The following is a 25,516-nucleotide window of genomic DNA, read 5'->3' on the forward strand; positions in this document are numbered from 1 at the left end:
AATATGCCAAAGAGAAGGACCCCTCTTTAATACCCGACTCAAATCAGAGCTTCCACTTGTGCTGTTTCATTGAATATTTATGTAAATTTGATGACGATTCTTGATCCGAATTGCATGAATAGATGACATTCCAATCGGGAGCTTATTTGTAGTCCGTGGATACTTGGCCAAAGGTTGTTTTCGATAAAACTGTTACTTTGTACCTCAACAGTAATATTTAAGGTTCTGTTTTTGACATTATCAGATTCTATTTGGAATAAATACAACTTTAAAAGAAAAATGCGACAAAATGTTTATTAATCGTTCAGTCATCATGACTTTTACCTGAGGTGGTTTATAACAACAGAACAAAAAAAATCAAATTTTAATAGTCATGAATTAATACTTCCCTTCGTTTTTTAACCCCTTAAAATATTAACATATCTAAAGTTTAATAAGATAATCTGCGGAAAGATCAGGATGACATATATCATAATTCAAAAATGATTTAATAGATTTCATTTAACGATTTTATCAATAGAAAAAAGAGAGTTCTAGAGATAAAATAAACCTGTTTCACCTTTTTCTTTTCTGTATTTTTTTTTTAAAACGTAGAAATCATCACGTAGAAAATATTCCAATAAATACAGATACCCAGCCTTTCAAAATAGACATCCCTTCATTTCTTAACCTACATTCCCCGATAAATCCCCCGTTCCAAAAAAATGTTCTTTTGCTCGATAGTAAATTGATCCCTGTGATAGGTATTGGGAGATACTTTGTTTTAACAAGCTTAATGACATATCAACTCATATCTTCTTCGCACCTACGGTGATTTTACGAGCGCAAAAAAATGTAGACCAGTGCTGATTAATTAATACCCAAACGTGACGTGAGGGGGTTTATACCTTCTGGAAGGCGGGTATATCTAAAGCAAGCCGGAGTGGCAATAGAATACCCTTACTATTGTAAATAGGTGTTGCTAAGCCGCTTTGATTGATGGGAAATGGGGCGGAGCTTAGTGGTGCTGAAAATTCTTATAGGCACATATCATTATTGAAAGAGTCTAAGAGAGGCATACTCATTGTATAAAGCGCAAAAGAGGGGAAATATATGTGATTTTCATATTTTATTGAGGTATATATATAATTGTAACTACGCCGTGTGTACATTGTATTTTGTGTGACGAATGGATGTTAGAAATCGTCGACTGCAAGCTTAACTTGTTATTGTATCGATAGAGAGGAAAAATAGACGAGATTTATCCAAAGGAAACCCGGTTCCCCGATCATCGGCAGGGCAGTGAAGAGGTGCATAGTCATCAGAAATTCATCCATTTAAAATAAACACAACCATTGAAAACCAAAATTCCAGGAGGAGAAATTAAAGAAGAATGAAGTTGAGGAGATTTCGACGTCACTGAACGGTTGTTAGAAGCCCAAAAGATGTTCAAGATTCTATGCGGAACCTGATAGTTGCTCGAGATGAATTTTAGAGATATCATCGTTATGCATTCGTAGTATATTTGATCGAAACCTTGTGTGTTCCCGTCTTTTTTTTCATTTATTTTCCCGTGTATATTGGATATAAGTTTATTATTTATCTTTCTTATTTTTCAAAGAGAAGCTGTATTTATGTATCCCGTGACGATGAAATTTAAATTCAAATATTCCTTACAATCACTTTTCCGGAATTATTTAGTTTACGTCCTGCTGTGGATGCTGATGTTTCTTGATGTTACATCACAGTTTAACAATATGTTCGCTGCCCAGGACCCTTCCGACGACCCGTGTTACGACGAGAAGGGGGGACCCAAACAGTGCATTCCTGATTTCGTGAACGCTGCCTTCGGTCAGGAGGTAGTGGCATCCAGCACCTGTGGCTCGCCACCTAGTAGATACTGCCAGTCGACAAGAGACAAGGATAGGGTTGTAAGGAACTGTTTCATCTGCGACTCCAAGCACCCCAAACGAATGCACCCCCCGTCTTATCTTACAGACCTGAACAATGCCAATGATCTGACGTGTTGGATGTCCAACACGTTCGTACAGTACCCCCAGAACGTTACCCTGAAGCTGTCCTTGTCCAAAAAGTACGAGCTTACCTACATCAGCTTACAATTCTGCTCTTCCAGGCCAGAATCTATGGGAATATACAAGAGCACGGATTATGGTAAATCGTGGGTTCCATTTCAATATTACTCTAGCAATTGTAAGAAAATGTACGCCAAGTCCCCTAAAGGTGTTGTGTCGCGATCAAACGAACAAGAGGCGTTATGCACGGAACAGTACAGTAATATAGAACCCCTGAACGGGGCGAGGGTGGCGTTCAGTACTTTAGAGGGTCGTCCGTCGGCTTACGATTTTGAGAATAACGCCATTCTCCAAGACTGGGTTACAGCGACAGACATCATGATCGTCTTTAACAAACTGAACACGTACAATGACGAAAACGAGGACGATGACGGGGTGAGGGAGAGCTATTACTACGCCATGTCCGACCTGGCGGTAGGGGGGCGATGTAAATGTAACGGCCATGCTTCCAAGTGCGTCAAAAATCGCTCTGGACAGTACGTCTGCGAGTGCAAGCACAATACGGCGGGAAATGACTGCGAAAAGTGTAAACCCTTCCATTTTGATCGACCGTGGGCTCGGGCTACTTCCGCTGATGCTAACGCATGTGTCGGTAGGTGTAAATCTTATTTTTAATTATTTGCTGTCAATATATCTATCTATCTATCTATCTATCTATCTATCTATCTATCTATCTATCTATCTATCTATCTATCTATCTATCTATCTATCTATCTATCTTTTTTTCTTTTTTTGTATATTTTATGAAATATCGTTGTTTTTAGGGATTTTGCTGATCTTTATTGATATTCATCATTTTTTCATAAAGCATGTCAGATCATATCCATGTAAATGTTAATACTTTCTCTTTCAGCTTAATCTTTTAATTACTTAATTGAAATGTGTAAATACATATATATTTTTTTTCTTCATGTTTTTGCATAATTATTTGGTCACCTTAATCTCATTAAGTCGTTTGTTTACAAGTCACGCCTGTCAATCAAGATAATAAATAACCAACATTATTAATCAGCTGATTCGTTAAACAACATGCGGTCTGTCATTTAGAGGTAATCCCCAATGTCCCATTCAGCGGGGGTTTTAATTTCATTTAATGACAATTACCCAAAACCTTTTAAACACCTGTTCTTTTTAAATACTACCCCTTACACAATAGTTCATTGTGCCATTGACTTCATTAAAGATTTATGCACCTAAGTATGTAACTTAATAGGGATTCACATATATTTCTTTCACACCACAGTCGCAATCTTCCTAAACACAAAACGTCCTTATATTTTATTCCAAAAAAAAAAGACAGAAAAAAAACAACAAAACTTTTCTTCTGGCTCCAATCACCGCGCGTTCGTCTTTTAAAATAATTAGAAGCATTAAAAACACAAAAAAAACCTGTCTTACGTTTTTATATCTTCATGTAAAAAAAAAATTAATAGATTAAACCTATAACTAATTTACTTATGATAACCCGTTAAGAGGCATTTGCTAGAACGGGATAGTTAGCGAGATACTCAAAAGAGATAAAATGGAATTTCGGTGGGAATTTATTAGCTGTGTGTTTTTTAATCTGATTCTCCTACACGTGGTTAAAACTAATGCAAGGTGTTGAGCCGTGCAAGACTGTTAACAAACATTAAACAAACAAATATCATACACTGATAAAGCATGTGCTTTTGGCGATGAACAACTTCGATAAGCCATGAAATCATGCGAGCTCGTATTCCAACCGCGAAAAAAAAAATCGCGTAAACTTTGGCTTATATTCAGTCAGAGTTCTTGTCCATCTAAAAAAAAAATGTTTTTTTTATAATATATTTCGTGTTTTGTCGTTTTTATTTAGTTATGAAATGAAAATGCTTTTTACATCCCCTCTCCGCACTTGAAAGCAAGTTTCACGAATATGTTTTTATATTAAGATAATTTCAAGTAAAGACGGTAATTTTTTTATATTTTGAAAAATGAAGATTGTTTTTTATAATCAAAAGTACATGTGATTATTCATATTTCGTTAAAAATCCCTTTTTAAAAAATTTGAGTGTCGTTTTGCTCCTTTCTTTACGAAATCTAAGTCATGAAACCTCCGACATTTTTAAATTTTACAAATTTCACTCCTATTGTTATATTGCATGAGAAGCAGCAATTCGGGGAGTTTGATATCATTTATTTGGCTGAGTCACCTTCCCTTACGAATACCTAGTCATATAAGAAACCACTAGAAAGAAAGGAGTCAAAAAATGTCGCAACATCTAAGAATGCGACAGGTTTCAGCTTTCTTAAGTTTTTCACACAGGTATCTAAATATTTATAGTTTGCACTTTCAAATTCATTCATTGTCATGTCTTAAAAATCCGAAAATATTTGACCAGCGCGGGTGTCATGGGGAGATTAACTAACTACTTCATCGCCCAGGTCCTGACATAACCATTAAAAGCAGTGGACACGGAATGTTAAGAATTAACCTGTAAACATAATTAAAACCCACACAATTAATTATAACACCTCGGACTTTGTATATATATCTTCTTTAGTGAAAATCACATTCTGACTCAGTGCCAACTATAGTATAGGGCCACTAGTAAAACCACACAGGTGTCGGGTTGTAATAGTCTGTTTGAAATAGGGATTATTAGAAGCACCTTTTCTGATCCGATTTAAAGCATTTTAATTTTATTTCAATTCGAAACTCTATTATCTGATTTGGAGGCAAGGAATACCTCTTTGGTTTGTTTCATTTCTAAATCACTCTCTACGTCCAACGCGAACAATGGGGGTGTCACAAGTAACGCGCCTCAAGTGGACCGAATTATAGCAGTATAAGCATGATTATAAGAATTCCATCGTGCAAGGAAAGCAAAAAAAGAAAGAGAGACGTAATATTATTACAAGGACAGGTTCTAACATCTATTTTTCCCCTTAGGAAATTATTCAACGAAATCCATTTTTTCCCTTACTTATTTTACCTCGAGTTATTTATATATATTCTCAAGTTCTAGTGAGAGGCAAGATAGAAAGGACGAATTCAAAGAAGCTAGGGGTAAAAAGATGGAAGAAATTTATAGAAGTGTATTTCCTGATTGATTCAAACTTTAATGAGAAATTGTAGGCTGGTGATAATGCTGGAAGTGTTATCAAGCTCGTAGAAATTCGGATATTCTTTTTTTCTAAACTCTTGGTGCAACGCTTATATAAAAAAAATCTTCTTTTTCCCTCTCAAGTGCCAAATTACGTGGCTTAAAAAGTACGCAAAATACCATTAATTATTATTAAATTTCAAAGAAAGATAGTATCTGGACAAGAAGTTGATCCGTTAAAATAGCGAGAGACAGAGAGAATAAAAAACCCTGCAGTTTTTTTTTCTACTGCTCCTTTTTTCAATCTCTATTTTTTTTTTCTTGAAAAGTCAAATGGAGTTTAACTTTCAAAAGTATGCACTACGAAATTCTTCATTAGCCTAAAGATAGCCAGGTGTTCTCAGCAAAAAGAGTTTGGATTATCACGAAAGCGTTTAAGTTTAAAAGAAACACTTTAAACTGAATCTCCCGCTGTAGATATACATGTAGACGGTTAATAAAATTGCCAGATTCACACCCTGAAAACGGAATAGGCGCTAGAATCAAATCTTATCTATCTTTCTGCTTAATCAAATATTGACGAATTGAATTTAGTCAAATAGAAATTGAACAGAGAAGCTTCGCAGAGGTATAATGATTTCGTTTGAACAGCTTTGTTATGAATAGTTTTTTTTTATGAACAAGTTTTAGTGAACTTTCCCATCCCTCCAACCTGTTTGTGCACAGACTTGATTTAATGAACCCCTCCTCTTAGAAAAAAATATTATATTAAATATGAATACGGATTACGACATATATATGTTTCCGAAACTGATAGAATTTCATATTCACAAAGAAAAAAAAAACAAGCTTTGCTAACTATAAGTAAGAACTACTTTTTTGATGACATTTAAGTAAGAATTTTTTTCACAATAACTATTTTACTACTCAGTTCTCTCCCCTTAAATTGTAAACACTTCATCTGAGTGTCATGTCCAATAATAATATTACATAACAAATTCTAACAACGAAAAGAAGAGGATATTTGGTCTCGATTTTTTTCTTTCTTTTTTCGCGAAAAAAAAATCACGCATCTGATCCTGTCATGCTTGCGTCTGTCTATCGAAATCTTTAAAGGAGTTTACTTTTCTCCCCAAAGAGCAGCGTGGCAGAATATTTTCACACCTGTACTCTATTTGATCTTGAACTGGATGTTGAATCTCTCCCCTTGATAAGCCGTCAGGAGGGGTGTCTCAAGCTATTTGGTTTGGACTCACTTCCTTCGTGCTTTATCGATAGAAATACACCAATACAACACATAAATTAGCGGCTTCAAAATCTTGTATACAGCTCTCAGAAAGTCGTAAAAAGATTTGAAGGAGATTTTGTGAACACCGTAAAAAAAATCCCCAACCAAAAAAAAAAAAATCGGAAAAATAGTCAGATGCTTAAAGCATTTACATGAAGGGGGTTCTAAAATGCTCGTCTGTTTTATATACAAGATGATATCTGTATTGTTATTTTAATTCCTTACTTTGCCTGACACGCTTTTTTTATGAAGGGATTCATTCAATATGCAGGAACACAACAATGAATTCGCTGAATAGTGAAAGGTCGTGCAAGAAGCAAGAGGACCAAGCTAATGTTATAACCATACTCCATTCCCTAGTGTCATTGACTACGAAACACGACTCTCTGGTTTCACCTTAACCCTAAGCAAATTGCAGTCGTACGTTGCGTCTTCTTCTTTTTTTTTCGTTTTTATCCGATATCCGGAAAGAATGCAGATTGATTAATAGATGCGGAAGAATGTAGAGAAAAAATTTAAAAACTCTGTCGTGGTCACACACACATGTTTTTAAAAGGGGATGATCTCATTTAAAAAAAAAATCTTCGATGTTTCATCGATTGTTTCTCAATTGAGATCTGAAACGAGGAACGTGCAATTAACTCAGCACGTCGCGGCCATTTTAATTATCAGGGGGCGTAAGGTCAAACATTGGGGTGTCGCATTCGTTGTGATGTAAATGTTCTATAGTTCGACATCACAAAGGCTATATCTCTGCTTTATTGGATAGACGACGAATCCATACATTTTCAACGTGTTTCCTCATACACAATAGGTATCTTAAAGGTAACTCGGAGAAGGAAAGGACTTCCCGAAACAACGGGCCCACGATACAGCGCGCGGATACATTCCTCGCCCCCGAGGTGCTTTCGTTTCTCTATTTGTTTTGCATTAGATCTGAGCATTGTGTGGCCCGTACAATGAGCGTCTTTAATGAACGTTTTCACACTGTCCGTGCCACTCTCGTGGTGGCCGCTTAATCCACTTCAATGACAATCCTAAAATTATCATGATTAAGGCAGATTGCTCATACAAAAGTTTGGTAACTCTTCGCCCCCATCGGCTTCGGGATGTTTTTCTTCGGCTCTTTTATCATTTTCGCGGGTTACTACGTACGTATATCTTTCTTGACATTGTAATAAATTCAAGACTTGTTGAATTTTTTTTTATTCTCCTTTTGACGTTTCCGGAACAGTATGAGATCCCATGAAGCGCATTAAAAATTCATGCAGTGATATATTCAAAGTTTTGTAAATGTGAGCCATCCATGACTTTACATTTTATTCAGCATAATGTCCACATAGATATCAAAAAGAAACCCCAACTTAGGTTAACCAATAACAAGTTGGAGTTATAGTATTAGGTCTTAATTTTCTAATCCATTTAGCATTTCAGGAAAGAAAAAAAAAGTTAAAGATAAAACGTTGAAAAGACCATGATTAAGACATAGGTAGTTATAAAAAGTGCTAAAATTTTCGCTATCAAAGCGCGTGTTAATTTATGCACACCTCTAGCCGGGTAGGTTTAAGTTGTACCCTTTTATTGGGCGCTATGTGACTGAACTCGATACTACAATACTTAACCCCGCTCACGCCTGTTTTGAGAGGCGAGGCAAAAAGTACCCATTATCCTGTTAAACGCTCAACTGATCTTTCCTTTTCTCACAGACGCTTATTTACTGCTTCGTATAAATCTAAATTATAAAGGGTTTTTTCGACAACCTTCATAAACAAAAACCTGCCCTGTTCTCACATTTTATCAATGTTGGCGGTCTAATAGGATAAAAAAATTGACATTTTTTTTTCAATTTTAATTTTTCAAAATTTAAGGTTTAAACTCAATCCTTATTAGTTTCGATGACTTCTTTCTCAGCGAAAACAATTGAGTTTGAAGGTAGAGGTAGTACACAAGCGAGGCAACAGGAACGCGTGCAAGATTGTATCATTGATAACAATACATCTGTTATTCACCTTAAAGAATGCATCTTATGAAGAAATTAAAAAAATATTTGAGAACGAGTAGCAACACGAAGTGATAATTTATTTTAATATTCACCGCACTTTTATGTGTTAAGTTTCCTCGTCCGAGACGACCCGAGCCCGAAACAATTAAACCCCTCCATGGGAGTTCTGCAATTCAAATCTCATGAATTTTGTTGATATTTTGCAAACGCGGATCAAATGCATGGGGCCTTAAGTCAGAAGTGGGACTATACAATTACGAAATACTTTTTGAACATGTAACCATAACATTCCTGTGGCAGAAAGGGTACTAATTAAAATATTTGGAACAAGCAAAGGTTATGCTAGAACACATTTAATGTCTTTATATCTTTAACGGTCCTTTTGAAATCCTTTTATGCAGTATAGATGCGTACTTATTTGGCCGAGAATTAACTGTAATGAATCATTCTATAACGTCTTCGTCCATACTCTCAGATATCAATCAGATAAACAAATATAAAATTGAATTAGTCTTTTTCCCATATGACATTGTGTTCTATTTTTATGGGCATTCACAAAAAAAAGATGGCAATACTCGTGCAATATTTGCACCAAGCGCACCTTCTTTTCCCCCTTATCTTTTTGTTATGAGACAATTGTTGATCATCAAACGAAATATGGTATTCTGAAGAAGAATACTTTTTCAAGTTACTCCGATAAAAACTGCATGTTTAAGATGGGGAGACGTCTTCCATTCTGCAATGGATAGCCTCTGCAACAAAGGCCACACGGAAAAAGAACATGATAAGAAATGTCGACGATTTTACTCTATTTACGTATTCTTTTCGTTCTGTGCTTTTTAGATGTGAATTTTTATTAATCAGGAATCACAGCGGTCCTTCCGGTTCGCTTCAAATATGGTGTATTGATTACATCAATTATTGCAAATCGTTGCAGCTGCGCCCTATCTTTACAGCAATTGTCAGATATTTCCCTTCTTCCATCTTTCATAAACTCCATCGCAATACTACCAAAATAATACTCTACAATTCTTCAAAATTCAATTTCCTAAAACAATTGATAGATATGATATAATACTTAAAATCTGCGGTATTGCGCCTCTCAGTTTTAATAAACGTTTCTGTGGTTTTTTTGCCAATACACAATTTAGATAAAAACTATCAACAAGTGCTATTAGTTTTCCCCATTCAACCATTTTGATGCTATCAGAGACATTAATTCGCCTTTTTGTGCCTGATAGAAACTGAACGTGATTCCGTTCAAACGGATGCAATGTCTTGGCGTACATGCTGACATTTGCTACAACATTAATATGTCATCTTTGCAGACACCAGACAAGAATTGTAAAAACGTCAGTATTAGGCGTGGCAGGTCGATGCCAATGAAGAAAGTGTGTTCAATAGGATTATGATTTTTTCCCATCTTCGTAAATTGAAAGATTAATCTTAAAATACTTTCAATTATACCGCGCGATATACACTGTACACATATATCTTCTTAATTATGAACACTTAATTTTTGCTTTTTTTTTCATTGACGTTTTTCATGATTGCAACATGCATCAAATATTTGCAGATATTTAGATAATGGATTGCAAAAGTGCTTGTGAAAATTGCCCTTCAAGTATTACATTAAAGTTTTAATCAGGAAAAAAATTAATATAGTTTCAATATTACATCAACCAATTATATAGAGAATTTCTATGGTTATTGTAACGCAGGGACTGCGATGCAAAATCATCAAAATGGCTACCAATCCACTCAATACGTCTTTCTTATCAGTTCCGGGGTTCAACTGATCAGACGGTTATCGTTATGCTTTCCTCTCTTTATCTACCTAACATAAACCATGTTTCACTACGATTAGCAGATATTGTCCAATTGCAGCTTTTTAAAACGTTTCCTGATCAATTTATGACCAATTCGTCCTATTCCGAGGTAATATGAGGAGGTCATTTGCAGAATTCCTTTTTTTCTGTCCATCCGACTGTGGGGAAGAGGGGGGGGGGGGAGGGTGGGGGGGGGGGTTTGCGATATTGTGAAATAAGAAAGGAAGTAGACTAATTGTACTTCCGTTTCCGTTTTAATGCATATTTCTCTTTCATGACAGTGATATGATTAACTTCTGTTGCAGGACACATAGTCCAGAAAAATCGGAACGTCTCTTATTATCGTAAAAAGCTACCTGTTTGCTTAGATTCCTTTTTTCATACGAGAAGTTGAAACCGTTTAGCGTAAAGATCCTAATTACACATGATGAGAGTTTACACAATGTTACGCTGTTTTTGATTTGTGGAGATTTATTTCAAATTCTCGTGTATATTTAAGTAATGAAGAATGGAACACAAGACGACACTGGTTCAGTATATTATTTAATTGGGGGTATCAGGTTGAGTGCAAATATATCGCCCAGCAAAGATGACGAACCTCCTTTGAAATCACCGTAAAACAAGAATGTGGGTCTCTGGCGCAAAAAAAAAAAAGAATTAACGAGAAGAATCCAGCTCCAAGGGTCTTCATTTGTATCACATTTCATACCCGACTGAAAATCATTTCAGATTCACTTTCTGTGAGATTGCCTGAAAACACAAACCACTGAGCATGTCGGGAATATAAAATGATTAATTTTTTCTCTTTGACACGATTCTGATCACGAGCTACAGGATTTGTGACAAGTCTTTTATATGGTCCGGTTCTCCAGAAAGAGCACGTGTAGGGACGCCATTGTCCGATCCGCGGGAAATCATGACGCTACATACGATTGGTCATGAAATGGACACAATTGTCGACGTCGAGTTCTTTTCAGAATGTAAATAAAGTGAAAATAACGCGTGTAATTGGATTATCATGTTGGAATTAAGCATGTATTATTTTTGTATGCGTTGAATCAGGAATGAACCTTGCGAGCCATTTTACTTGAATATCACATTGAGGCAAAGCAAGATGTTTATGGCTACTGTGAGTGACCATGTCTGTCAATCAAAATGTAAAATTTTTTAAAATTTCTTCATAGAAAAAAACCAACTTATTTTCATTTTCTTTAACATGTGGTTCCGTATTGATGAAAAACTTTAACAGATATATTACATGTACCATAGGTTCTCTTCTTTTTAATATTCGATAAAACACTTTCGATAAAGTTCTAGTATAAGAAGTGTTTATAAAGAGTGTTTACAATAAGTTATATTTCCTGATCTGAACCCTTCTTAAGTGAATTGAAGGTATACGTTCGGTTTTAAAACTTGTGCCAAATCCCTTCAGAATAGCAAAACCTTGTGTATGTCAACAAACCAAATATGAAATTGGTGGTTACTATTCTCTTTCTGACACTTGTACTTGCATTTGTAGAATATTTTGCACCCAATGATAATGCTATATTATGTCGTAAAACTTTCTGATTTAACTTTAAGCAAATTATATTGATTTCGGCTTCTAAAATCTTTAATTGCGACCTTCTCAACGCGTTTTTCGAGTGGTTTGAACCAGAAATACGCTTTGTTTGTTTTACTCAAGTATTAAAATTTCAAAAAAGTAATTCGTTTATTTCCCTAAGCATATTCATTCCTTTTGTTGATTGTATTGAAGCTTTAACGAAAAGTTTATTAATAAAAAGGAGCCCGGTAAATAGGAACCCTGTTGAATCCATTTCATCTTTGAAACAGTAATGCGATTTAAGGGACGCTTTCTAACTTTTTTTATTAATCAATTATTTACTCAAACCGATTCACTAGCCATCCATGTATTTCATTTTGTGCGGAAGTGGAAAGGAAATTACGAAACTGACACTGTTGAACCGAATTTCAACAGTTGAGACGTTAGTGGAATTTTTCTTCTTCTTTTTTTTCTTCTTTCATTTTTTTTTCTTTTTGTGATCTAAATTTCCGGATTTTCTTTTGTAATCCGGAAAGTTCGAATTCTAAATACCAGCTGAAGCTTATACTCTGCATTTAAGATCTAAGTCTCCGCGACCTTGCACCTATTTTGCATGACTACCGAATTAGTTTTGACGCAGTGTTCTACTCGTGTGGCAAAATAAACAATATAATTTCTCCACTTCAACACGCAAAAAACCGGAATGAAAATACTTAGAATTTACTAAAACCAAGTGAAAATAATTTATGAGAAATGTGATCTAGAATAACAATATAAAGGGTGGGGGTACGTACGAAACGATAACATTGATAGCAGATAAAGTACATGGATATCGAGTAATTGAGCCATGATGAAAATTATCATCGCAGATGATGAAAAATTGGATTATGATAGTTTTAAGAAGTAAACATCTTTATTATTTATTATGTTATATCAGAGCAAGATTTTTCTTTCAGATTATAGGCAAAAACTTTGAGATATGTCATAAGAACTGCCTTGAGGTTTTGCGTTAGAATCTGAAATGTATTTTTGTCTTTCGATCGTTTGGATATGTTGTTGGTTTTCTATTGAAACTCATCGTTAGAAATGAAAAAAAAATCCAATTTTCTCATAATATGTCTTTATGTCTGCAAATGAGCATTGGAGGAAGAAAAAAAGAATACATGTTTAATCACCTATCAAAACGATGTTAAAAAAAAATGCTGACATTTCTTTGAATCCGCCCCTCTATTTGTGTCAAGATCCAAACCTTGACCTTGGAAACTGGGTCGTTTGATGCCTTAAAAATTGTCTTTGTTCTGCTCTTTTCTTTTTTTTTGTGACAGATGCACTTGAGAATAGCACCACAGGGTGCGTTTTGTAATTCAAATTTCCTCCTCTTTTCTCCTTTTAATTGCATTTTCAAAGAGAAGCTGCCAATTTTTTTTTTTCAAAACGAACTTGGTTGTAGAAAACTTTGAACATTTTAAAAAAAAACATATATTGTTCTTGACTTTAAGAATTCTTCTTTTACAATATGATACGGAGTTTAGAGTACGAAAAAAAACCCACTACCCTCAGTGTTACAGATTCTGTCGGGTTTTAAGGTCGTACAAAGCAGGAAGAAGGAACGAAGAGAAAATTCTGATAGCTTCTTTCCAAAACTCTTGGAAACATAATTAATCATGATGATAGGATGGTTCTACGTTTGAGTCTAGACAAATTAAATAACGAATTTGTTATGAACGAAATCAGGTACAAAAAAAATAAAGGAAACACCTTCATTTTCTCCAGAAGTATTAAACTTGTTACCCCCTGATTCCATTTACCCGTTAATCACAAAATGTACACTTTTTTCCTATTTCAAGATAAAAAAGTGGTGTGTTATATCTTCAGTATAAGATGACTTCAAATTAAGGTACAGTAATGGTGTATTTTCTATATTAACGTGAAACTTTCTTACGTCATTTTGACGTAATGTTTAGGGATACTGTTTAAAATCAACTCAAAAAATTCCCTTTGAAAATGACGATGATCAGATTTGCAGAAATCCGCAACAAAAATATACATTCTCGCAGTTTGGAATTACTCAATTTCGTGTAAATCGCGAGAAAAGAGACGAGTCAACTTCCTAGCAAAAATGAGTGACATGTGTGTAAGATGGACCACCCAATCCAATATCCTGTGTATTGTACAAAGACCCCTTCCTCAATTAGCCAAATCCTGTATTTTATCTCACTATCCCTATGTTCTTTGGAGAGATTTTTTTTTGTGTCTTCACATTCTCTCTAGCTGTAGATGCATGTCGAGCGCTAAAGCTTTCCGTGCCTTGTTTTCTTCGGTAGTTACATGCCTTTGGACTTGATAGCTGTATATCATAACCCTGTTTCATATTAAGTGGAACTGAAGTATCAGATATCAAGATATTAAGAGGCATAAATAATATAGTTCACGGCTTTTCACCTTATTTCCCCGGCTCTCGACGAGATATGTGCGAGCTACCTGTCGAATGTCCGTAGAACCCCCGTGTGTTGATAAGGAAAATTCGGAGCTTGTGTGCAAGATCATGATAATCTCTCATTACATTTTTAGAACGATTTAAATGGCGAATATTTGAATATCTTAAATTTTTTATAATTCATATACTCGAGCATGTCGGTTCAATTGAAATATGCTTTATATAAATATACATATATTTTTTTTTACAATTATGTAAGAATCTGTTCATATTTATAGAAACTCGGTGTGTGTTCAGAGATTTGTGAATGAAGAAAAAAAAAACTTAAAGAAAAAAATATACCGGTTCACCATGTGTACATAAATAGGTTATTTTATCACACATTCAAAATCTACACAGTGGTTTAGTCATTGTAAAAACATCGCCCCAAACGCTCAAGATGTGAAGAAAATTCCATGCAACCTCGGTCTGTGCTCAATCACTCCGTTTCATTCTGTTAACTATCTTTTAGCAAACCTTGATGAGGTTTTACAATTTTCCATCTGGAGTCACGCGCAATACATCAATGCATACCCCCAAACGTGTTTAGATTTTGACATTTTTTTCATCCTTCAACCCCCCCCCCCCCCCCCAATTTAAACGAGAGAGAGAGAGAGAGACAGAGACAGAGAGAGAGATGTATTTTAAAACAGAGATTTTGCACATGTTCCAAAGATGTATCGCTAAATGCAAGTAATCTTTGGTAGGGATTGTAAATTTTCAAGTATATTCTAAAGTTTCTGTATGCAAGAGCCAATTTGATAAAAACAAAAAACAAAAAAAAAACAAAAAAAACTTTACCACGGTCACCTGATTCAATTGGAGGAAAGACATTTGGGTTTGAAACTACACAAATCTCTGTTAAAATTTAAATACATGTAGTTTTATTTGTATTAAGAATATGTTAATTTATTATGCAATAAGCTTGACACATGTCAACATGAATTTAATATATTCTTCTTCATTCAAATCACTAACTTTAAATTTGTGTGAATGCACTCACGAGATTTGGTTCCTCCTTGGAATATACATCTTATTAGATGATTTACAACTTCAACAATTTACACGTTTACACTAATTTTTATAACTTTGTACTTTACAGACTTGTGATAAATTGATTTTGTCGAAACTATAAACATAATTCATATTTCAAGCAAGGGCAACAACTCTTGAGTGCATCGTTACATAGCTTCAAGGTTAGATAATTTTTATTGCTTGTCTAGGTAAAGGGCCAAAAAAAATCGACTGAAGAAGATGGGGCATGTTCTTGGTTTATATACCGATTAATTAATGAACTTTTATAATATTTTTTCTGTTTTTCTTTGTGTGTTTCAGCCTGTAATTGTAATCTCCACGCCCGTCGTTGTCGTTTTAACGAGGGCCTGTACACCCTCTCTGGAAAAACCAGCGGCGGGGTGTGCATAAAATGCCGAGATAATACGGCTGGTCGAAACTGCCATTACTGTCGTCAAGGCTATTTCAGGGACCTCGACAAGCCGATGACGCACCTGAACGCGTGCAAAGGTAAGATATCCCTGCGCCAAGCCATCCTAACCTTTGTGTAATGTTTTTATTTTGCAGCGTGTAATTGTAATTTGCATGCACGGCGATGTCACTTCAACAGAGAGTTGTACCTACTCTCTGGCCAAAAGAGTGGAGGAGTTTGCCTCCGTTGCAAACACAACACGGCCGGGCGATTTTGTCACTATTGTCGGGAGGGCTTCTACCGCGACCCGACCAAAACTCTAACTGACCGGCGGGCATGTAAAGGTATGGGGTACTACTACTCCTCCAGCGCACAACCATAGTCTGTAAAACAACACTCCAACAGCACCTGCACTCTTCCTAATATAGAGGCTCAATCGGACTAACAAACCAAAAAAAAAAATTGAAAAAGAGAATTTCACTTCGAACACGTTCCAGAGAGAACACATGACGTTTGAACCTCTCTGCACTCTATTTTTCTCTGTCTGTCTTTTCTATTGGTGCCGGTATTGTTATTTTTCTGTTATTGCTTCTTCTCTTGATATATATTTTATTTCGTTAGAAAAGTACTGCTTTTGTCATGGAGTTACAAACTTGTTTCATAGAGCAATTGCTTGTCTTTCAACTTGTCAATCACCCATGGTATGCAACAAGTTTTCAACACAACAACGAAATGTTAAATACACTTTTCCATAGTTTAGTTTATAGTAATCGTTCACTGTTTGTCACTTTTTAAAAATCTATTTCATAACAAACACATCTTGATAACTGCATGATATCTTCTCAGTTCATTCTACATTTATTTTTCAAAACAATTTTGACCTGAAAACGTGTAACATATCAGATACATCGTTAAACACCTGTAACACCCAATTCGCACGCAAGTTGGAATTTGATCTGTGTACATAATCTAATCCTAAAGACTTTCTTATGTTTGAGGGCATGCGAGACGACATATATTTCTTCAACACATCACTGGGCCTATAGCTAAATTACTGCTTTTACATAAACATATTAATATGATACCCATCATGTTGTATATTTTTAATTTCACTTATAATGTATAAATAACAAATTATCAAGTATACAAATATACTATCGTTAATAAACTAATAATACCAGAAGCGTAATGCGAAGCGAATGCATCCTTACTAGTTGTACTAATTTGTTTTTTCTCTCTAAACCATAGGTTGTTGTTCGTGTCAACAGAAAATATTACCATATTGCTAACAAAGAATCAATTCAAATCTTAACAAAAAATTTATAAAGTTTTTTTTTTTGTTTTTTTTTTTGAAAGTCATGTTGTTCATGAAATGTTTCGAGATATTTTACGACAGATGTACATGATTAGGTTCTGTATTGCCTAGCGTCGTTTCACTGTAATATTAATGCGCCATTTTCGTGTTCCTCCACATGTTAAAGAGAGGCATCGGTTAGCGGGCGGCGAATGCCAGGTGTTTAATGCTGATCCATAGACATAGATCACTAGTTATAATGAATTTACAAAGTAGATATTAAAGAATTATATGATTTTCATCCCTGGAGTAATTAGTTACACGTTGCTGGAAGTTTCTTAAAACTTCCCGGGAATATGTTCCGCCCTGACGTGAATGAAATCAGTTCGCAATTATCTCTTTTTTTGCAAAGCGAAAAAGGTTTCCCTTTTACTTAGTATAGGAATTTGTAATATTTTCCCTGACGATTTTTAAGTATTGGATGCTTTTACAAACGGAACCAAAAGGGAATTATATTTATTTTTCTTACCCCTGAGGCATAAAAAATGTCGCCGTTTAACGGTTTTTTTCAATTCGTGACAAATGTGTTTTTATGCCCAATTTGACTAAAACTCTCAGAATAATCAATTATTAATTCTTTTTCTCGGGTAATGGCTATGCTATCTTTGAATAGTCCAGATGATTTACCGATGAACAATATAATAGATCTTTTCAATAGATCTTTTCAATAGATCTTTTCAACGTCTATAAATCGTTTTATTTATATAAAAAAAAAAGAATGTGGATACATGCTTGACAATGCTGCTAATTATTTTCAAATTTATCTGAAGGTTACTCTGAATGATTTTCAATTTGCCCTCAATATTGCAGTTAAGGTTCAATTGAAGCAGTTTCTGCATTATTCATGGAGTTTTTTCCGAAAGAAGACTGAATCCTTTTTTTTTTTACCCAAGGTGATTCGTGGATTTGGGTCCTCTTATTAATAGCTCATTACGACAAAGAGGGTCTTTAAAACGTCTTTAATGTCCCTGGGTATAAGGACATCACCATTTTGATTTTTCTTTCATCCTCCAGAGTCCTATTCTGGCAACGTACATTGGAGTACGGTCAGCCGTCTTTAATAATGATAATTTAAAGCCACTAAAATTCGCAATTGGTCGAGCCTATGGAATTCCTTAACCTTAAATCTGAATAAAGTTTACGTTTGTGTAAAACAACGATGAGAAAATAAGGAGAGGGTTTTTTATTCTCCTCCTGGCAATTTTTCAACAAGGTATACACATTACACATTATCCCTCCACACTTGAATATTTAGCAATTTCGCTTTCTTCTGCAGATTTGTGGATAAAGCACTTAAAATCCTCTCACCCTCTCGATTAATTTGTTAATATATTAATACCGTCTTTGTAAAATTATACCCCAATTTCATTTCATTTCGAATTCGAAGAGGGTTTTTTTTTTCTTCTCTTCCTTCGCTCAGTGAAAAGCAAAGAAAAGTAAATATACTCATTGTATAATTGGTTCTATGAGGGGAAAGCGTACATGATCTGCTCAATGAGATACATTGTAATTTCCAGTCGTTAATTCTATACCACCTCTAGGTGAAAAACGGCCTCGCCGAACAATCTGTTTCCGGAAAAGTGTAATCTACACACAAATCAACTATCAGAATGTGGGGGACAGGTATATTCAGATGGAGATGATTACTTCCAAATTGTTTTCATCGTCCAAAAATAGAAACCCAAGGAAACCAAAATGGATATATATTCTATAACGTTAAGCATTTATTTAGTACAAGACAATTTTCAGATCTGGAATCCTCGTTATACATTTTATACTGCACTGACAAGCTACATACAAACATTGTTAACGACTGGAAATTGTTCAGCTTAATTTTCAAAAATAATGCTCTGTAACATTGTATTTACAATTTATTTTAGATTATTTCTTTGCTTGCTTATTGATTTATCATTAATAATAGGTGTATACTGTAGTAACCTTCTGAAAGTACCATTTACTAATAATATTTTACGAACATTTATGACGGATACCAATAATCGAAATTCTGGTTAAAATCTTGTTTTAATGTATTTCATTCTATTGATTCTTTAACTGATTACAAATGTACACATGCATTTGAAATGTCTCAAACTACTTGTAATGCATTTCATGAAAGATCTTGTATTTTTCATGTATTCTGCAGCCTGCAAATGCCACCCCGTCGGAGCTCTTGGAAGAATCTGTAACCAAACAACTGGTCAATGCCCTTGCAAAGATGGCGTCATTGGAAGAACTTGCAACCGTTGCCATAGTGACTACGACCAAACGGCTTCATTAATACAGCCTTGCATTAGTAAGTATTTACATCCATCATTTTCTCTCCGTTGTTTTTCTAGATCTGATTTTTTGATTCTGTGAAAGGAGGAATTTGTCTGTGACATCTAGACTTTCTATATATTATATATTACACTCATTAGTAAATCTTTCTATGGTTTGATCTTGGCTTTCGCCTCACGTTATGGAAAATTTTACTTGTACTTTAGTTTTTATGTTGATGCTAAAAAGTTGTCAAGTCTCCTCAAGTTTACTGTCATTACTATACATATTTTGTTTGTATTTTTTTTATTTCATGGTTTAAAATATATTTGACTTGTTTATTTGGGATTAACTACCATCATTAACTATAAAAATATTAATTAATTTGGAATCATTGAGGAACGCTCCTAATTAAATTTCTTTGTATGTAACCTCTGTGGTTGTGATTTAACTTTTCATGTATTTACATCTTATACCAAAACTCATGATCGAATTTTATTTACAGACCAATCATTTGTCAGTATATCGTTTCAAAGTGACTAAAGAAGAAATCTCGATCATATTATTTTCGTTTTCAGTTGCCACGACGACAGCACCACCATTTATAAATTCTACCACAGATGGCGCTCCAACTAGTTAGTGATTCAGACATTTTGCGCATGCGTAGTCAAGACACTTCTTTTGACATCTGGCTAAATACTTTTTCTCACGATAAATTGCTTTCAAAAATGTAAAATACGCACTGGAAATAATATGTCGGGGCTTCTTTCATTCTCAATCTGGCATGAATAGAGTAGTAAGATATGGGTAATTAATGAGTAGGCAGATATGTCTGTAGAATATCGTATAATGGCGTAAGGCAAGACTACATAAGCATGACCAGAATCCATTAGTATGCTCCATTTTCTGGAGATGGATAAACAGCACGTTCTCTGAGGCACTGATATGTGATGTTTTTTTATGTATGAAGCAAACGGGTGTGGTTAGTGCTAAACACGGCATGTTCTTGCAAATTTTCAACACAGGAAAAATATCATTAACCCCCCTCTCTCTCTCTCTCCCTGTCACAACGAAACAAAATTAATCACTGCATGTCAATTTCACAATTGTTTTGATTGGTGCTCGTCCTCATGTAGATTCTTCCCCCTTTTGTCTTTGGGTTACTTCCGGTTGAATCTTTTTTCTCTTTGAAATATAATAAAAGAACTGCTTCCTTTGTAAGCGAACATCCAGTGTCTTAGATTCAACATAGGACTTGTATTTTGCACTGCGTAATGGCAATTTGTGTATCAAATATTTTTTCATCTGTGTGCATTATCGATACTATGTATTGCAAGAAAAAAAATCCGGCAAAATCGGCTTGCTTCTTGGCTACTGTGCTTCTTGGTGTTCAATGTCGTATTCGATTTGTTTTCTGTAGAATGTTATAATTTATTTGAGTTTTGTAACAGAAAAATATCATTTTTGTATAATATTGCATTTCGAAATTTTTTTTACAAATATGACTTTTAAATATTTTCTTGAAGAAAGACAATGTACGATTTCGGATGCAAATTCTCTCCCAAAGTTCGTGCCATGTGTTGATAGATTGGAAATCCGTTTCCCGACTGAGGGTCTCTAATCGTTTTTCCTACTCCCAACACTCGAAAAACAAATTGCCACACGTTTAATTTCGTTTTGGAGAGGTTTTTAACAGCTGAAGCAACTAACACTCCATAGAATTCTGAGTGTGTTTGGGATGATAACGTGAATTTTACCAACAAATTTTAGTTAGATTCAAGACCAATCTTTGATAATGCCAATAATCTATCGACTCACGTGTAAATGATTAATCCAAATACATGAAGATATGAACATTTAACTTGGTATATCTTTTATAAAATCATTATAGCGCCATGGTGTTTGCTGTATGAACATGTTTGTATGCTGTTGACTAGTATTACATATACCAAATATTAACAGCTTTTGATTTTTTTTAATTTTTTCAGAACGACCAACAACACCACCGCCAGGCATAAGTAAGTTAACATTTTTAATCATATTTCATATTTTTATCTGTACCTTAAGCAAAAAAAATATGACATGTATATTTCATAAAATGTAACCTTGCTTTGAGGCCTTACATAAAATGTATTTATACATTGATATGTAATAACATTACAATGTACTCTGGTGTGATATCGTGGTTTGATCACGTGCTTTCGTTACGCTACTATTTCAGCTATTAAAGTTTTTATTTTCGAATTTATACGAATTCCATGGCATGCTTGGTTATTCCGGAAATCGGATAGGTTGTTTTGAAAAATCCATAATTAGTCCCCACATCCGACCAAACACCCACCTGCTCTTCAATTAACCAAAAACAGTTTCCTATCAGCATTTATTAACAGCGTGTCTTCTATCATTTTAAATGTTTGTTTTGCATCATATATGATTTTTTTTTCGTTGCTTCACTTTTCTATTAAACTTAGTAACACCGTTAAATTAATGAATATGTCTACACCACTGATAACGATCACATGGGAAAGAAGATTTGCTACGACGCTTTTCTATGGAATTTTGGCAAATTTTCTTTTACCAAACCGGTACACTATGCTAAACGGGTGTATTAATTTTAAAATTATGATACTGAAATTCAATATCATCAGATGCGGTGGGATTAATTTTACGACATTATAACAGAAAAGGGTTATGAAATCAGAGAGAAGTCTGTCTCATGTACTCTCTGTAATTTGATAGAATATAGCTTGAACATGATGTTCAGATCTACACTTCAACCTCACAAGCAGTGACTACAATCGATCTACGTAACAGGTCCTTCAAAAGCTCCTTTAAAATGTAATAAATTTTCAAGATGCGGTTTGTATTTTCGAAACCAATGACACGATTTTTGCTGATTGCAAATCCACATAAAAGAAAATCGGCTTCGTGGCGTATTTTTAATTTGAGATTTGTGCATCCCCCGGAATATTAAAGTCCACCTGATTGGGTTTTATGTCTGTCTTCTGATACAAAAACGAAGTCATAATATCCGGTGTCGTCTGCAAACGACTTCCGATCACCCGCAAGCCTTGCAGCATCATTTATATCGAAGTACAAATTGCAAAACGACACGTGCGGATTTACCTAGTTGACCGTATATTTAGCCATACAATGTAACATCAAAGACCCATATTCGCCTACAATTTTTAACGATCTGACCCTATTAAGAACTGCGTACTTTACTTAAGTTAATCATTACAACTAATATGCTATGTACATGTGTGATGCCTTAAAATTCATACATGTATTTTGATTTTTTCAAAACTTTTATGTGAAATTTGCACATTTTGTACACGAAGATCTTTGATTTTTCAGAATGTAGACCCCAAAAATGCAAAAAGAAGCAGCGAAGACTAAATCTCCGAAAATTCTGTCGAAGAGATTATGGTATGTGAGACAAGTAATTCAATTGTATCTGTTTAAACCAATCCATCAGTGTCATTATGAGGTAAATTCTGGAGTGAAGAAAAATCGGACGAACTTTACCGTAGGCAAAACGCAAACCTTCAGAAGTTTTTAATAAAGTTATCTCAGTGGTTCTTATTTTCTATTTTAGCAATCCAGGCCAATATTTTGTCCCGCAAGACCGAGGGAGAGTGGATGAAGTATACCATAAACGTCATCAGTATATACAAACGCAGTTCCCATCAGAAGCGGGGTGAAACATTCCTCTGGGTTCCCAAACGCCATGTGAAATGTAAATGTCCGAAACTGCGGCTAGGCAGACGATATTTCCTTGTCGGTCGTCTGCGCAGCACCTACAGAAAGCCCGGATATATTGCAGATAACAGTACAGTTGTGATTAGGCACCGCGACCGGTGGCACAAGAAAATAAAATCATACATGAGGAAAGAGAGAAGAGGAAAGTGTAATAGTTCCGATCGAAGGAGAAGAACATAGTGACTTTTCACGATGATTTTCATCGAAATGGTTGTGAATAGAAAAATAAAACCAAACCAAAGATTTTTTTATTGAACAAAAGTAGAGTACTTGGTTGGGTGTTGCAATCAAAGAGACAATAAGACTGAATATCCTTTCCACTAATCGGCAATTGCATTTAAGTAAAAAGACATGCAGTGATCTTTCTGAGAGGATGTCTGGCATACGTGACAATGCCAAACACACACAAAACATCCCCTAAAGAAAGCTACGCGTGATCTGGCGAAATCGTTCGAGATCTGGCGAACTCACGTAAGATCTGGCGAAAAAACATATTGTGTGAATTGAATATCAAAGTGACAGAAAATTTTTGAAATCTGCCTTTGATTTCACGTGAATCCCAGCATCGGATCTCTTTCATATATTGGCTGAACTATTTCTTAGAGACACGCCAAATTGGTGACTCTCAGAGAACGGCCTATTATATAAAAGGAGGTGGTTGCAAGCAGAATGCATTGTGTGGATTTATCAAAGTTGTATATTTTGCCAAAGTCGTTAAATTTCACGTGTTGTACAGTTTTTTTGGTTTTTTTTATATTTTATTACAGTGTCTGGTAATTATCGATGGATAAACATGTTTCAAATGATGGTATACCGAATGTTCTGTGCAGGATTTCTAAGAATTTTCATTTTTGGTATCTGTTATCAAAAGAGCGAGATGACGCACAATCCAGTTTTTTTTCTTACGTGGTTCTCTTTATATTTCATCTGCAATATTGATGATGAAATTGCATTAAACATGAAATATGACTACAATTATTATCAAGAAAAAAAATTAATAGTGTGCTGGAACAAGGCTTGTTGTAAATATTATTATGTTGTGGTGTCTATTTCATGACAGAGTTGCAGATTTTAACTGCAATTTAGATGAAATGAAATACTCCTTGTGGTCAGTAAAATGGTCAAATGACGTCATCCGATGTATTTATTTATATCCGTTACTTATCTGTTGTAATTATTGTTTTCATTACTTGTAATTAAATGTATTTTAATTAAGATGCTATTATTACTACCCGTCATTTCTTGAATGATTCTTCAACACATGAACCAAAATAAATTTCATTTAATATTGTTATCGTTCTGGTAGTCCTGTGTGGTTATGAATGATTTTCTATTCTTGAAGGTTGTTACTCACGCTGAAACTGCGGTCTAAACATGGAAATGGCTAATAATGCGGTTATCACACAAAAACAAAACAAAAATACAATTATGATACTTGTAACTTCATCTGATAAACTTCCCATTATATGCATAAAAATGAATAAAGGATCGGTCTGATGCTTTCTCCCAAAATTCTGAAATGCGCTGATCTATCTTCCTGAGATTCCAATTGTGAAAATAAAGTACAACATACGATTTTATCGACCTAATAGCGAATTCGATTCAGTTCTAGGAATTGAAGAGGTTTACACTTCAAGAAAGTCTACGTTTCAAGTTTTATCATATTGATATCTAAATGGAATTTTTAGAATTACCGATTTTCTTCTTTAAGAAAAAAGCATGCGTAAGATATCTGGTTACAAGGACAAATAACCTGATTTTGACAGGCATGAAACATTTTATCTTTCTGATTTTCGTTGCGTTTGGTCTTGTAATACTGGCATGTACTGAACAAGACATTTCCAACACTCAGAAGATTAACAATATGGATGTAAGGTCCATATAAAACTGCGAGGGAAGACACCTGGGGTGCGTTCGAATAGCCTTTCAGGTCTTCTTATCACCGACCACATGGAACGCACCCGTTTGATCTACAGTTGCATATTTATCTCTACAACAAAAAATCATGAATGGAAACTGTATATTTTCAGGGCATGGTATATTAACCAAGTGTTTGTTAGAAGTATAATCCACCTACATACTTGTAAAATACTTCACAACGTGTGACATGCCATGTGGTCTTGAGCTTATTATGTCTTTTTTTTTCAAAGGTTCGTCATAAAACGTTTTATTTTAGGAATTCTGTAGATTATAACCGATAAAAAAGCACACGTTGTACTATCAACTTTACATGGAGATGACTTCCATCCAGTTACATTATGTTTTGAATAGAAAACCAACATGTTTTCAGGCGTTTATAAAAATCTTGTTTCCGACTTTTTGCCTTCGGTCGGTTGACGTTTTTCATAATTTATGTGATATTGTAATCGGATATTCAGAAAATCCACCTTTAAAAATAATATAAATGAAATAAAGTGGCCAGACACCCCAGCTACCTGAA

The 25,516-nt window shown here is 34.7% G+C and overlaps 1 protein-coding gene across 3 annotated transcripts; it reads left to right on the forward strand.

Annotated features, from left to right (window-relative positions):
- The first annotated feature begins 1,016 nt into the window (after nucleotides 1-1,016).
- LOC128168270 (netrin-1-like) lies at nucleotides 1,017-24,370 on the forward strand. Of its 3 annotated transcripts, none has more exons than XM_052834468.1 (7): nucleotides 1,017-2,664; nucleotides 15,614-15,802; nucleotides 19,202-19,351; nucleotides 19,893-19,949; nucleotides 21,303-21,332; nucleotides 22,672-22,743; nucleotides 22,913-24,370. In XM_052834468.1, the coding sequence occupies exons 1-7, from the start codon at nucleotides 1,614-1,616 to the stop codon at nucleotides 23,254-23,256; spliced, it is 1,893 nt and encodes a 630-aa protein (XP_052690428.1). In that variant the 5' UTR covers nucleotides 1,017-1,613; the 3' UTR covers nucleotides 23,257-24,370. The 3 variants fall into 3 exon arrangements, with proteins under 3 accessions (XP_052690428.1, XP_052690427.1, XP_052690429.1); XM_052834467.1 differs by lacking the exon at nucleotides 15,614-15,802 and adding an exon at nucleotides 15,860-16,048 and having other exon boundaries at nucleotides 1,019-2,664; XM_052834469.1 differs by lacking the exons at nucleotides 15,614-15,802; nucleotides 19,893-19,949 and adding an exon at nucleotides 15,860-16,048 and having other exon boundaries at nucleotides 1,020-2,664.
- The last annotated feature ends 1,146 nt before the right edge of the window (nucleotides 24,371-25,516 follow it).

The sequence above is a fragment of the Crassostrea angulata genome, chromosome 10 (genome assembly GCF_025612915.1).
Source record: "Crassostrea angulata isolate pt1a10 chromosome 10, ASM2561291v2, whole genome shotgun sequence".
NCBI classification, from domain to species: Eukaryota; Metazoa; Mollusca; class Bivalvia; order Ostreida; family Ostreidae; genus Magallana; species Magallana angulata.

What these genes read in the sequence shown, in the direction of transcription:
- LOC128168270 (XM_052834468.1), top strand. Translation starts at nt 1,614, where the DNA reads ATGTATCCCGTGACGATGAAATTTAAATTCAAATATTCCTTACAATCA. An exon ending in AACACCACCGCCAGGCATAA is followed by an intron (nt 21,333 to 22,671) that starts GTAAGTTAACAT and finishes TTGATTTTTCAG; the next exon opens with AATGTAGACCCCAAAAATGC. An exon ending in ATTCTGTCGAAGAGATTATG is followed by an intron (nt 22,744 to 22,912) that starts GTATGTGAGACA and finishes TTTCTATTTTAG; the next exon opens with CAATCCAGGCCAATATTTTG.